The sequence below is a fragment of the Neomonachus schauinslandi genome, chromosome 1 (assembly GCF_002201575.2).
Source record: "Neomonachus schauinslandi chromosome 1, ASM220157v2, whole genome shotgun sequence".
In the NCBI taxonomy this organism is placed as follows: Eukaryota; Metazoa; Chordata; class Mammalia; order Carnivora; family Phocidae; genus Neomonachus; species Neomonachus schauinslandi.
Window position 1 is genome coordinate 136,584,771 of NC_058403.1, and position 13,526 is coordinate 136,598,296.

The 13,526-nt window shown below is 40.4% G+C and overlaps 1 protein-coding gene across 1 annotated transcript in view; it reads right to left on the reverse strand.

The window, feature by feature from the left end:
• Positions 1–10,280: 10,280 nt before the first annotated feature.
• Positions 10,281–13,526, reverse strand: part of THRB (thyroid hormone receptor beta) — a 208,373-nt gene continuing 205,127 nt past the window's right edge. Inside the window, exon 9 of the mRNA XM_021678718.2 lies at positions 10,281–11,062. Coding sequence (XP_021534393.2) covers positions 10,821–11,062 — 242 coding nt within the window. The 3' untranslated portion in view covers positions 10,281–10,820. The remainder of the gene's footprint in view (positions 11,063–13,526) is intronic.

The window sequence follows — 13,526 nt, forward strand, 5'->3', positions numbered from 1 at the left end:
TCTACATAGGCACCCAGTCTAATGTGCTTAATATATGTCCTTGGTTATGTATGATCCCATGTAAAACATATGGTCTTTCCTTTATCTGTGTTTGTAGTTTACATACCTAGTCTGATGTTACAGGTCTTGTTTTGTTTCTTAAGTGTTTCTGTATGCAAGTCTAGTCCGGTGTTTCTGATGCTGCAGTGATTTTCATGATGGGTGGCCCTCCACCCAATATTCTTCTTCTCCTTCCTAGCCTGAACTCAACTCCCTGGTACTGCAAAGTCTGTGATGCTAGGATGAGCATGCTTATAGATCCTTGAGAGTTTGGGGGTGTTCCTGGGAATGGAATCCTGGTTGTGTAGAGTCATCGGCTCTAGGAGAGCCGCCAGGGACCCGGTTATACTCTCATTAGCAGGAGATGAAGTCCTCACTTGATATTTTCTGGCTGCCTAATTTTTGAATATGAAATGGCATCAGTTTTCCTATTTCTTTTTTTTTTTAAAGATTTTATTTATTTATTCATGAGAGACCGAGAGAGAGAGAGAGAGGCAGAGGGAGAAGCAGGCTCCCAAGAGCAGAGAGCCCGATGCGGGACTCGATCCTAGGACCCTGGGATCATAACCTGAGCTGAAGGCAGACGCTTAACCATCTGAGCCACCCAGGCGCTCCCAGTTTTCCTATTTCTGATTACAAGTGAGGTGGAGCATCTCTCTATGTATTTGTCAGCCATTTGGACTTCTCCTTCTATGAATATTCTATTTTTCTATTGAATTTCATGTCTTTTCCTTGTTGATTTGGAAAATCTAGCTGTATATTCCTCATACTAATCCTGTGGCTGTTTCAGACATTGCAAATATTGTAAAAAATTTCTGTCTAATATATCTGGGTTTGGTTGCTAATATTTTAAGATGTTTGCTGTCTTCCTTGACTTGCATGTGAGAGTGAAAGTTGGGTAAGAGAGGGGTGCCTGGCTGGCTCAGTCAGAAGAGTGTGTGACTCTTGATCTTGAGGTTGTGGGTTCAAGCCTCACACTGAGTGTAGAGAGTCCTAAAAAAAAAAAAGAAAAAAGAAAACTTTAAAAAAATTAAAAAAAAAGAAAGTTGGGTAAGAAAGGCTCTTATTGCTTTCCTGTGGGAAGTTCCAAAAGGACCTTCAGTTTACTAATTTATCCCCATGTCTATGTGCAAATGTGTCTACCAGATGTCAGCTAGAGCCCTCTCTTCAGAGCTAGGTGAAATTGCTTTGAAAAACTCTTCTTTCAATTTTTTAGAACCAGATAAAGTAAGCTTCAGAATTCTATGAATTCTGGAATAGACATATTATCAAGATCCCCTTTGCTTTGGGGCTCTCCTGCTCATATCAACATGATATGTTGGTGTCCCTTTTCATTTGTTTCCACAAGAAATCCACCTGTACTGTACATTTGCCAGTTTTCAGTTCATTATCTGAAGCTGAGGGAGTTATAGCATGGTGTCACATCTTGAAACTTAAGTGCTTCTGTCATCTTGGTTCCTTGTCCTTTGCCCATCCTCCCTCCCCCAACCTCCATCGCTGTAAATTCTTTTCCTTCCATTATGCAGAGCAATTTGGCTTTCCCCAAACTTAACTACTCACACTCCAAATCCTTAGCAAAACAAAAATGTCCTCTTGTTAGACTGACACATCAATAAGCCAGCTAGGTTATATATAGGTCTTGCAAAGAGAAATTATTCTTTAATATTGCAACACAGACAAGTGGTTTTACAATAGATACGACCTAATAAGAGGTGAAGTGGTAGCCTTTCTTTAGAATGCACATTTTTTTTTTGCATTAGGGCAGGTGAGCCTTTTTGGGACGGGGATGGTAAACGTTTCCAGAGGAGAGTTGCCTTTTCTCTTTCTTCAGAGCCTAAAGCTTTGTGCTGTCTTATTAGTGCAGGTTGTAAAAAGAACATGGATCTTGGAGCCTTCTGTGCTCTGACACTTGTCAACTGTTTGATGTTGGAGAAGTTGCTTATTCACACTGAGCATCCATTTCCCCATTGTGAAATGAAGATACTAACACCTACTTACTTTACAGGTTTGTTTTGAGGATTAGAAGTAATGTAGAGGGCCTAGTATGATTCCTGGCACAGAGTACATGTTCACAACAAGGTGGGCCATTATTATATGCTACAGTGTGACAGTGAGAAAGTCTGGAAGACAGCACTAACTGGTACATCCTTTGGGATGGCTGCTGGGACTATTGAGTGACAAGTAACTGAGGAGTGGTACTTTCATCAAAGTGCTGGAGAAAATAAAAGTGAATTTTCTGAAATGTTCAGTTGGATTCTCACAAAGAAGCTTACTTACCAATGAATGATCCTTGGTGGTCTTGGGTTCTGTATCTTTTGATATGATTAATTGTTACAAAGATTCTATTTGGATTTCATTTTAGGGAGTGGAAAAGAAATTCTAAAAGCTCTGTTCAAGGCTAAACATGCTCATAGAAAAATTCATAAAATCCTTAGAATTCGGGGCACCTGGGTGGCTCAGTCGTTAAGCGTCTGAGATTGAGGGTCCTGGGATCGAGCCCCACATCGGGCTCCCTGCTCCATGGGAAGACTGCTTCTCCCTCTCCCACTCCCCCTGCTTGTGTTCCCTCTCTCGCTGTGTCTCTCTCTGTCAAATAAATAAATAAAATCTTTAAAAAAAACCCTTAGAATTCAGAGAAACTGCATATCTGCAACAAATAAGATTGCAGTATCTTTCTAGGACTCAGGGTAAAACTGACAAGTGCTTTTCAAATCTCTGTATCCATTGGGATCTGTGGGCACAAGAATTTTCAAATTCTCTAACTTTAGGGTTTACTCTATATGCATCTGCCTCCCTCATTGCAATTTGTGCTATTTGCAAGAAAGTTAAAAGAAAATAAAGGGGATATTATCAGTCTGTCTTAAAAGAAGAATTCATTGCAACTTCATCTGATTTCATTTTTCATAGGCATTGTTTCCACAAATGTTTGTACCAGAGTGAAGTTGTATATGAAAAAAAATTTAAAAATCCATTGGTTTCTATAAAATTTTCAGCTAGGTATTTATGTAGAAGAAAATTTGCCCTTGAAATGAGCCACCTGTAAGAAAAACTGATAAGTATAATGAAAAGAACAGTCTATAATAGTTTTTCGATTACTGCAAGAAAATATAGCCAAGTGGACAATCAATTTATATGACCAGTTTGTATTAAATTAAAAGCCCCTAAATACACACATTGATGGTACAGTGAAATATAGGTTTGGTTCATTGGTTGAGCTTCATGATTTTCTTTGGAACTTGAAAGACTATGTTCTTTCTCCAGATAATCTGAAGATCTTGTTGGCTGGAGGAACCCCTGTGTCAGATCATTGCAGATCCTCTAAGCTCTGTTTATCTTTCCAGGGCCAGGATGAGTTGTTTCAGCCCATTTGGTCTGCCACCCTGTCTAGATGGGCTCTGCCCAGCTGTGGGAGTGGACACTGACTTTCCCCACCTGGGGGACTGCTTTTGCTCCTGAAGTGTGAGACCACAGGACCTGCTCTGTGGCCAGGCATGTATGGCGTAGATGGACAGGGGAGTCAGCCCTAGTTTTGAGAATGAGAGATAAGCACTGGTAGATAAATTCTTACTTCCCCACTCTCAGATGAACTACACTGATCTGGCCCTTTAGAAACTAGTCTTGCATGACTGAGTTCTCTGTTGCAGTTGGTGTGACCAGCACAGCAATGCGCCCCTGTATTTACTCTCTTTCCTACCCTGCCTCATGCTCTTTCTCCTCTGCTCTTGTTTCCCATGGGGCTACTTTCCCTAATAGATATGTAGCACATAAGCTCTGTTTTCTGGGGAACCGGGCTAATACAACTTTCTTCTCCTTTTACCAATGCCATTGTGCCAATATAGACTTCATTTATGATTCATCAGTATATGTGTAAATGGATTCTCTCTTTTAAGACATAGAGCATTTTTGTCAGGTAGCCCATGGATCCCCAGAGATACACATTCAAAGGGTATCCATAACACTCAGTATTTCGGTAGTTTTACTACTTTGGCTTTGGTCTGAACAAACAAATTGCATTTAATGTGTCAGATCTTGTGTACATTAACCCAGTGACAATTCCATTTATTTACAAAGCTAACATGCCCTGAGTAGCTAAATATGAAGCCAGGATGATTTGTCATCTCGCAGTGGGGAAGAAAAGCAACTCTGGTCCCTGTCTTTTCTTCATTCTAGATTATTGGAATTCTCCAGGTTTGTGACATAACACCAGCTCCATAGCCCAAATCAAACTATTAGATATCACATTGATTTTGGGTTAGCTTTTCCTGTGTAAAGGGGTTAAGAACTCTCTCTTTCTGGCAAATAAATAAATAAATCTTAAGAAAAGTGGGGGGGTAAGAACTGTACCTAGCTGGAATACATATGTAAAAAAAACTCTCCAAAACAAAAGGAATAAAGTAATTTCTTGAGGAAGGAAAATGTGTTCATTAGGATGAAGTTGAAAGGTACATAATGGGGCACCTGGGGGACACAGTTGGTTAAGCCTCAGGTCATGTTCCCAGGGTCCTGGGATTGAGCCCCACATCAGGCTCCCCACTGAGTGGGGAACCTGCTTCTCCCTCTCCTTCTGCCCCTCCCCCTGCTCATGCTCTCTTTCTCTCTCAAATAAATAAAATCTTTTAAGAAAGGAAAGGTACATAATGTAGAAAAGAGACAAATATAGAAGTTATATATAGTGATTTGAATAGAGAGCAAGAAGACTCAGGAAATAGTACTCTGAACTGATCTAGCCCAGGGAAATAACAAATGCTTGCTCCATCTTACCTGTACTGGCCTCCTTTGTGAGCCAAGTAGGATATAATCAGACACTTCTTTTGGAAAGTGTTTATTTGGTTCATGTCCTGGTCAAATTGTGCTGAGCTTCCTCTGTGTTAAGGAGACTCCGTTGCCTTACTAAAAACGGATGTACTCTCAGTCTTAGCTATTGGTGTGGACATTTTTGTTGCTTTTGCTTGCTCACTGTTCCTCCCCACTTTTTATAGTAGCAAGACATAGAATTTTCTTTGAGGAATCATCCCTGACCCAACTGTCAGTCCGTAGTTTAGATAGGACTGATTATCTTACCACCCCCACCAGTCCCAGGATTTCAGAGGATTAAGCTAATTAGCATATATGTCCTCCTCAGTATAGTGATTGGCTCAGGAATGGGCATGTGACTGGATTTGGACCAATGAGGATTAAGCCTGGGATTTTTACTGGAACTACTGGGGAAAAGAAGCACTCTTTCGGTTGGTTTGGAGCTTTTTTTTTTTTTTTTTTTAAAGATTATTTATTTATTTATTTGAGACAGAATGAGAGAGAGAGAGAGAGCGAGCACATGAGAGGGGGGAGTGTCAGAGGAAGAAGCAAGCTTGCTGCCGAGCAGGGAGCCTGATGCGGGACTCGATCCAGGGACTCCAGGATCATGACCTGAGCCGAAGGCAGTCGCTTAACCAACTGAGCCACCCAGGCGCCCCGGTTTGGAGCTTTATGACTAATTTGGAGGTAGTGGGGGGCCACCATAAGTTAAAAGGCTATGTAAGCATGAAGTCTACATGAAAGATATTTCTACAGAGGAAAATCTACACAGAGACATGAAAAGGGCTACCTCCTGACCAATACTGATTGAGCACTCAGATCCAGCCATGCCTGAATCCTGAAATTTTCAGATATTACAGTAAATAAATTCCCTTTATGCATAAGCCAGTTTGATTTAGCTTTTTGTTACTCATCACAGAGAGTCCTAATTAACACGTGGTCAGGGTAATGGGGATAGAGTGATAGCCGAGATGAGTATAATTCCATTAATAATATTTTGCAACATTTTGAGAGAAGGCAAATGGTCCTTGAGCTGTGAAAATTTATATCTTACCTCCCTACCCCATCACTGTGGCCCCTTTTGAAAAAGTAGTCCCCCATCAGCCTTTTACTTCTCCCCCTACCTCTGTGCCTTCCTCCTAAGGAAATTTGTTTATTCTAGTAGATGCTTATGAAATAAATGCCCTTATGTCCCTGTAACCCTCCCTTTGGAAGTAGCTGAGGTGAGAAGAGCAGGCAATCCTGTACTTCTTTAGAAAATAATAATATTTAAAGAAAGAGACAGGCAAGTATGTCGGTTATAAGCTTTTCCTTTTTTTCTTTTTTAGAATTGAAGCTTATGAGTTTATCTACGCCCACTATATTCATAATTACAATTTAATATCTGCATACAAAAGCTATGTAAAAATTCATTTTTCCCAAATATACAAATTTTCTTTTTGGATAGTTTAAAACATTTTGATCACAGATTTTAACAGAGTTTTAGGCTGAAAAAAGTATTACCAACTTAGCAATATCACTTAACACTGTTTGCAAAACACATATCTTCCAATGACTGTAAATCTTTTCCTATTCTGTAGTATTTTTCTGATTCTCAGGGCATGAAGACATTATGGGGGGGGGGGGCGAGAAACGTGTTTTTTCTGGGGAAAGCATAGAGAACTAACTTGGCTCTATAATCAAATGAAAAATGCCAAGTTAATTAGGAAGAACCAAAACAAAGAAGTGGTGTAATGTCAGCTCATTCATGCCCTTACATCTTTTATAGCAACAATACCTGTGTAATTAAATAAAGTGTCTTCTTTTGTCTTACATTGTGCTCCATAATTTACATGAGTATTGTCTGCATCCTGAGGAGGACAGATTTATATTTGATTGTCTTGTGCATAAGGTGGGTCAGCTTTAACTGTGCAAAAGAAAGCCACAAACAGCGTTTTACCTGCACGATATTGCTCTTGAAGGCGGCATTAATTAATGTGGAAACACACTAGAAATGCATACTTTTTGCATTTGCAAACATTTATACAGCACAGTAAAAATTCTGTGATAAGGCCAAACCTTTTTTTTCCCCCCTAGTCTGTTTTTTTTTTTTTTGTGTCTGTTTTTAATGTATTTTTTTTTTTAAAGATTAAAGTAAAATGTTTCAATTGTAAAAAATACACACCGGGCAAATCCTTACCTGGATAATAAATATCTACATCACAGTACAATAAAATTTCTTCTCTATAAAATTTAAATATGGATTATAGTCTATCACTATCAAAAGAAACACTATGCTAATATTTCCATATTATTAAAATAACAGGAAAAATTACAAGCTTATTTTAGAACCTGATGCCATAGCTGTTGGAAAGGGCAAAGAGATTCAAATGTCTGTAAGCACTCTCCTTTGGGAGAAGAACTGCGGCTTGGTTATTCACTTAAATTCAGTTTGTGAAAAAGGTTTAGCCTTACAAATGCTGGCTACATTTCAAAAACCATAAGACCGATTTCATAATTTATGACTCATGCATCAAAAGGTCAATATGACACAAATAGGTTAGAGTTCCATAGAATAAAAATGGATCACTGACAATGACATGCTTTGAGGGTTCTCAGCAGTTCCGTGGAGGCTGAGTCTGTCGGGGGCTTAGTGTTGTGGAGGCGCCAAGACTTGGGCACCTGTCCACAGAAGAACAATGAGAATGGCGTTGCTGGAGCAGAGCTGAGCCTGGTGGTCCACTCCGATGACCGAAGACCGCACTGCAGATGGAAGAGGTGTCACTTGGGGCACAGGTGAGAGAGAGTATCACTGGGCTGAGGCATCAACACGGCAAGCACGTCATTGAGGACTGAGGCTCATTTGACTAGAAAAAGCTCTGAGGCAGCACGTGGTGTTTTGAGCAGAATCATAAAGAAGAAAAGATCTTACTTTTTTCACTATTTCTGGAAATACTGCACATCTAAATTGAAGAGCAAAGTACACTTGAGGATTACAAACAAACACACACACACACACACACACACACACACACACACACACCCCACACCACTCATCCCCGAACGTGAAGTGATTTATAAATAAGAATCCCAGTTGTACAGGTGTGTTCTCCTGTACTGGGATGTCTCCCCTCTGTGAGAGGTTTCAATCAGGTCCACACTTGATCTGAAAGCCCGGACAATATAAGAAAAAATGTTAAAAAAAAATCCAGGGTAAATCCCTCCTGATTGAGTTTTATGAGATGGTCTTGAGATGCACTAAGTACCTCAACTGGTTACAGAAGAAATGAATCATTTTGACCCCAGGGTCATGATCCTTTGAGTCTTTACAGCCTTTTCTTTCAAACTGAAGTACTTTAAGGAGTGTCCTGCTCAGCATAAAGTATTCAGCCTACAACAAGAGTTTTAGATCAGCAGTTTGCCTGTTTAAGGCAGTCATTTAAGGAACCGAGGATCAGACATAAATTTACTTGGGGCTGGCTGGATTACTGTAGATATACTGTAGCATTTGGCCAATGCCCAGTCATGGTTAATCCCCAGAGCATTCAGATTTAGCCTTAGATCAGGCTCTGTACTTATATTTGAATCTGGGTGTGTCTCATATACTCCAGAAACTGTCAAACAAATTGAGGAAACTTTCCCAGGGAAGGCTTGATGCCTAACGGGTCTGTGAACCCTCCAGTACCCCTCCTGCTTGCATTCCTCTCATTCCTTCTGAGAGAAAACTTGCCCCTCACCCGCAGAGCTTCTCAGAGTTACCCTGGAGTGTAGAAGGTAATTCAGCATTATGTTTCAAAGAGTACTTCTTCAAGGAGAGTCAACAGAGAGAGCTCAGTTGCTAACAAAGCAAGGACTTCAGGAGACTGGCTAGAGGCTGCCTTAGAGAAAACAAAACAAAACAGACTGTCTGTAGATAAAGCCAAAGCAGGTAATCTGCCCATGAACTTCATGTTTATAATTTTAATCTCTTCCCCTACTTCCTTTCTTTGCTTAGCTAGTTCCGTAGCGATATTGCTTCCTCTTCCTTAGAAGCCAGTATAATCATTTCGTGCATCAAACATATCTTTTTCCTTCTAGATTATTCCCAGTCACACTTAAGTTTTTCAGTGCTGTTCCTCTCCTTTTTCCAAGGCCATCCTGCCTTTCTCTACATAGCTGATGAATAGTATATCAAATTCTTGTTTTGACTCAACACCAAGTATGCTTTCCCTAACTGTTGAGGGCCATAATTTCTGTTTAATAAAGCTAGAAATTTGAATATGAAAGAAACCATCAAAAAGGAACAGATTTCTCCCCCTGAAACTAGTACAATATTAAGGATGGGAAGGATTTTAAGGTTCATGACTTTCTCCCAGGTGAGAAAACCAACAAGGTCACAAATCCACCAGTTGCCAGAGTACAAACTAGAACTCAGGCACCCTGATTTCTAGGCTAGTTAAAAAAGAATTAGTCCACTTGATTTTCATAGTGACTTGCATTCCTTTGTTTTTAGTTAAATCTCAGTGATATGGCTTATTTTCCCCAATATTTCCAGGATAAGGCAGTTCAAGGCAGGTAAAGGAATAGTTCATGTCTACTATGCCGGTGAAGAACAAGATACATTCAATTGCATGGGTACATTCTTTGCCCATTTTCTGAAGTTGAAATGATTAGGGGTCACCATGGGTTTTCTGGGCACAACCTACTGCAGTGTTTGTCATCAGGGAGGCAGGTTAGGCAGGGAAGGTGAGGATTCATGTACATGGTCTACAGGTATCTTCTGTGAAATATCTGTCAGGGCAACGCTCTAGGAGGGACAGGGAGGGTCAGTGGCCAGACCAGGCTTTGTTCAGTGACAGTCAAGCCTGAGAGTCAGAGGGAAAAGGGGACTAGGAAACAGTTGTTTGTAGAGCAAAGAGCCTGAGGATCTAAGACCAAAGGGAACCATCAGCACATGAAGAGACTCTCAGAACACTGCACTTCGTTCAACTCAGAATGCACCACACTTATCTCTCCTCAGAATTCCTCCAGAACAAGACTCAAATTTCAGCTTGTTATCTCTCCTTGATTAGAAGATTTAATCCATAGGGAAATCTGTTGTCAGCTCAGCAAAGATGCAATCAGGATTAAATAACTTCAGGAGTTTGGGAGATGACAGATCAGATGTCATTGAAAAGTGACAACACTCTGTAAATCGGTTTGATTTTGGTGGAAATTTTCTCTGAGCCTAAACTGTAAAAAAGCCTTCCTACTCTGAGGTAACACCGTGTGGATTTTTGGAAACTGTTGAGTCACTGACATTAGTGAAGCTTTCTAATTTCTTTGGGCTTCCTGAGGAAAATTGTTTCCCTCGTTGGCCTCAGTCAGTCAGATACCTGCACATCTTTAAGTCACACCCTTGTATAACTTGAATGAAATCATAGGATTATAAAAATCGGAGTGAAAGGACAGCTGATTTTTCAGGAACAAATATTCCTATACATCCCAAGTTATGTTGCCAGGAGAGAATGAAGAGTGCTGAAAACAGCATGCTCTTGAATAGATAAAAATCAATTCAGACCTTTCCCTAGAAAGCTGAAAGCCACATCTAACCAAAGGTGGTCTGCACCATGCTAATTTGAGCCCTGCAAAAATCAGGACTGGATCAAGATGACCATATTATCTTGGTTTTAAGGCTTCGTTAGTCTTCTTCCACGCCATTTTGCTTGCTTGAGTCTCTGACCAGGGACTGATGGGAGCTGGTGATGGCTTGGTGCTGGTGAATTAATGATTGTCCCCACCCCACCTCCACAACTGTAAAACCTTCAAAGCATTCACATCAAAGGGCTGGAGAACAAAATGCAATAGTTACAAGTACCCGCATTCAAGGGGCAATTTCATCCATGTCTATGCTAAGGACTACCTCCCTTTATCCCCAAACAGTCCCTCCCAACACAAAGAAACAAAGGAACAAACAAAAAAGATCTAGGCAATGGAATGAAATGACACCCAGTAGTGCTGTAGGAATTACGAGAATGAAGTCAGTCAGTCTAATCCTCGAACACTTCCAAGAACAATGGGGGAAAGAGTTCCGTGGGGCATTCCACCTTCATGTGCAGGAAGCGGCTGGCATGGCAGGCTCCAATCATCCGCAGGTCTGTCACCTTCATCAGGAGTTTTGGCCAAAAGTGTGTCACATGATGTTTTCGGTAATTGATATAGTGTTCAAAGGCCAGCAGGAAACTATCTTGGTATTTTTCTATTCTTTCAACGCAGGCAAGCCCTGGGCGGTCTGAGGGGAAGAACGAAGATGAATGTTAATTTAAAAGTGGAAAGGAGAAGCCCTGCTTTGTCCAATTCAAGCCCTTGAGTGTGAACTGGGAAGATCTGGGGACCTGTCAACTCCCAGGATTTGAGCATGGATGCAACATGAACTCTGGGGCATCAGGGACCACGGTCTCAGGAAGTGTCACAATTTACATAAAGGGAGTCAGTGCTTTGTTCAGATAAATGTATCTAGGTTAGACAAATCACCTCCTTGGGTGGGAATGGCGATGCCTCCCTCTTAGGGTACAGAAAGAGAAGTCTCACCTCGAGAGTTGAAATATTGTGCATAATAAGGGGTAGATTTTGAGTTTCCCCTGGCTGCCTGGCAGAGAGGGGAAGACAAGCATGGACATGCAAAGAAGGGGAGATGTGAGAAGAGACTGGAAATGTTGCAGGAAGCCTGAATGCCAAAGGAGGAGTGTCAGACAATGAGAAATTCTCACGAAGACATAGAAGCACAATATCCAATTTTAGTTGTTTACCAGGCTGTAATGAACTACTCCTTCCTATCCCTTATACATGTGGTAAAACTGCTACCTGTAGAGCCTTTTGTTGGTGGTGTTTTGGGGAATTAAAATGAAAAGAAAAGATGTGAGCCATGCTATATCACCCGGTGCAGAGAAGGGAAGAATCACGGTGGGAAGCTGGAGCTAGAGGAGACCATGACTGTGTAATGACCAAGAAATCTTCCCAAGTCTTGGGAGGACTGCTGGCCATCCCAAAATATGTGGGAGGGGACTTGAGGCAGTTTCACAAAAATGATAAAGGGATGTCATGAGAAGGGTAAATGACTGGGGAACATCCAGGCTGCAAACACTTGGGGTATAAAAGTGGGTACAGAGGGAATGTACCTCAACATAATAAAGGCCTATATGACAAGCCCATAGCTAACATCATATTCAGTGGTGAAAAGCTGAGAGCTTTTCCTCTAAGATCAGGAATAAGATAAGGATTCCCATTCTTAACACGTTATTCTACATGGTACTAGAAGTTCTAGTAAGAGAAATTAGGCAAGAAAAAGAGATAAAAGGCATCCAAATTGGAAAGGACAGTAAAACTGTCACTATTTGCAGATGACATGATATTATATATAGAAAATCAAGGGCACCTGGGTGGCTCAGTTGGTTAAGCGACTGCCTTCGGCTCAGATCATGATCCTGGAGTCCCGGGATCGAGTCCCGCATCGGGCTCCCTGCTCGGCAGGGAGTCTGCTTCTCCCTCTGACCCTCCCCCGCTCATGCTCTCTCTCTCTCTCGTTCTCTCTCAAATAAATAAATAAAATCTTTAAAAAAAAAAAGAAAATTAAGACTTCATCAAAAAACTGTTGGAATTAATAAATGAATTCAGTAAAGTTGCAGGATACAAAATTAATACACAAAAATCTGTCTTGTTTCTATATACTAATAGTGAATTATCAGCAAGAGAAATGAAGAACACAATCCCATTTACAATAGCATCAAAAAGAATAAAATACCTAGGAATAAATTTAACCAAGGAAGTAAACAACCTATACACTGAAAACTATAAGACGTTGATAGAAGAAATTGAAGGAGACACAAATAATTGTAAAGATATCCTGTACTCATGGATTGGAAGAATTAATATTGTTAAAATATCCATCCTACCGAAAGCAGTCTACAGATTCGATGCAATCCCTATCAAAATTTCAATGGCATTTTCACAGAAATAGGATGGACAATCCTAAAATTTGTATGGAAACACAAAGACCCTGAATAAGCAAAGCAATCTTGAGAAAGAAGAGCAAAGCTGAGAGCATCATGCTCTCTGATTTCAAACTGTATCACAAAGCTGTAGTAATCAAAACAGTATGGTATCGGTATAAAAATGGACGCAAAGGTCAACGGAACAGAATAGATAGCCCAGAAATACACTCATGCATATATGGTCAGTTAATTTATGACAAAGGAACCAAGAATAAACAATGAGGAAAGGACAGTCTCTTCAGTAAATGATGATGGGAAGACTGGACAGCCACATGCAAAAGAGTGAAACTAGACTCCTGTCTTACACCATACACAAAAATTAACTCAAAACAGATTAAAGACTTGAATGTAAGACCTAAAATCATAAAACTCCTGGAAGAAAACAGGTAGTAAGCTCCTTCACATTAGTCTTGGTGATGATTTTTGTGGATCTGATTCCAAAAGCAAAGGCAACAAAAGCAAAAATAAAGTGGGACTACATCAAACGAAAAAGCTTCTATACAGCAAAGGAAACCATCAAAAAATGAAAAGGAAACCTATGGAATGGGAGAAAATATTTGCAAATCATATATATGATAAGGGATTAATATCCAAAATATAAAAAGAACTCCTACAACTCAATAGTAAGAAAACCCACAATTGATTAAAAACTGAGCAGAGGACCTGAAGAGACATTTTTCCAAAGAAGACATACAGATGGCCAGC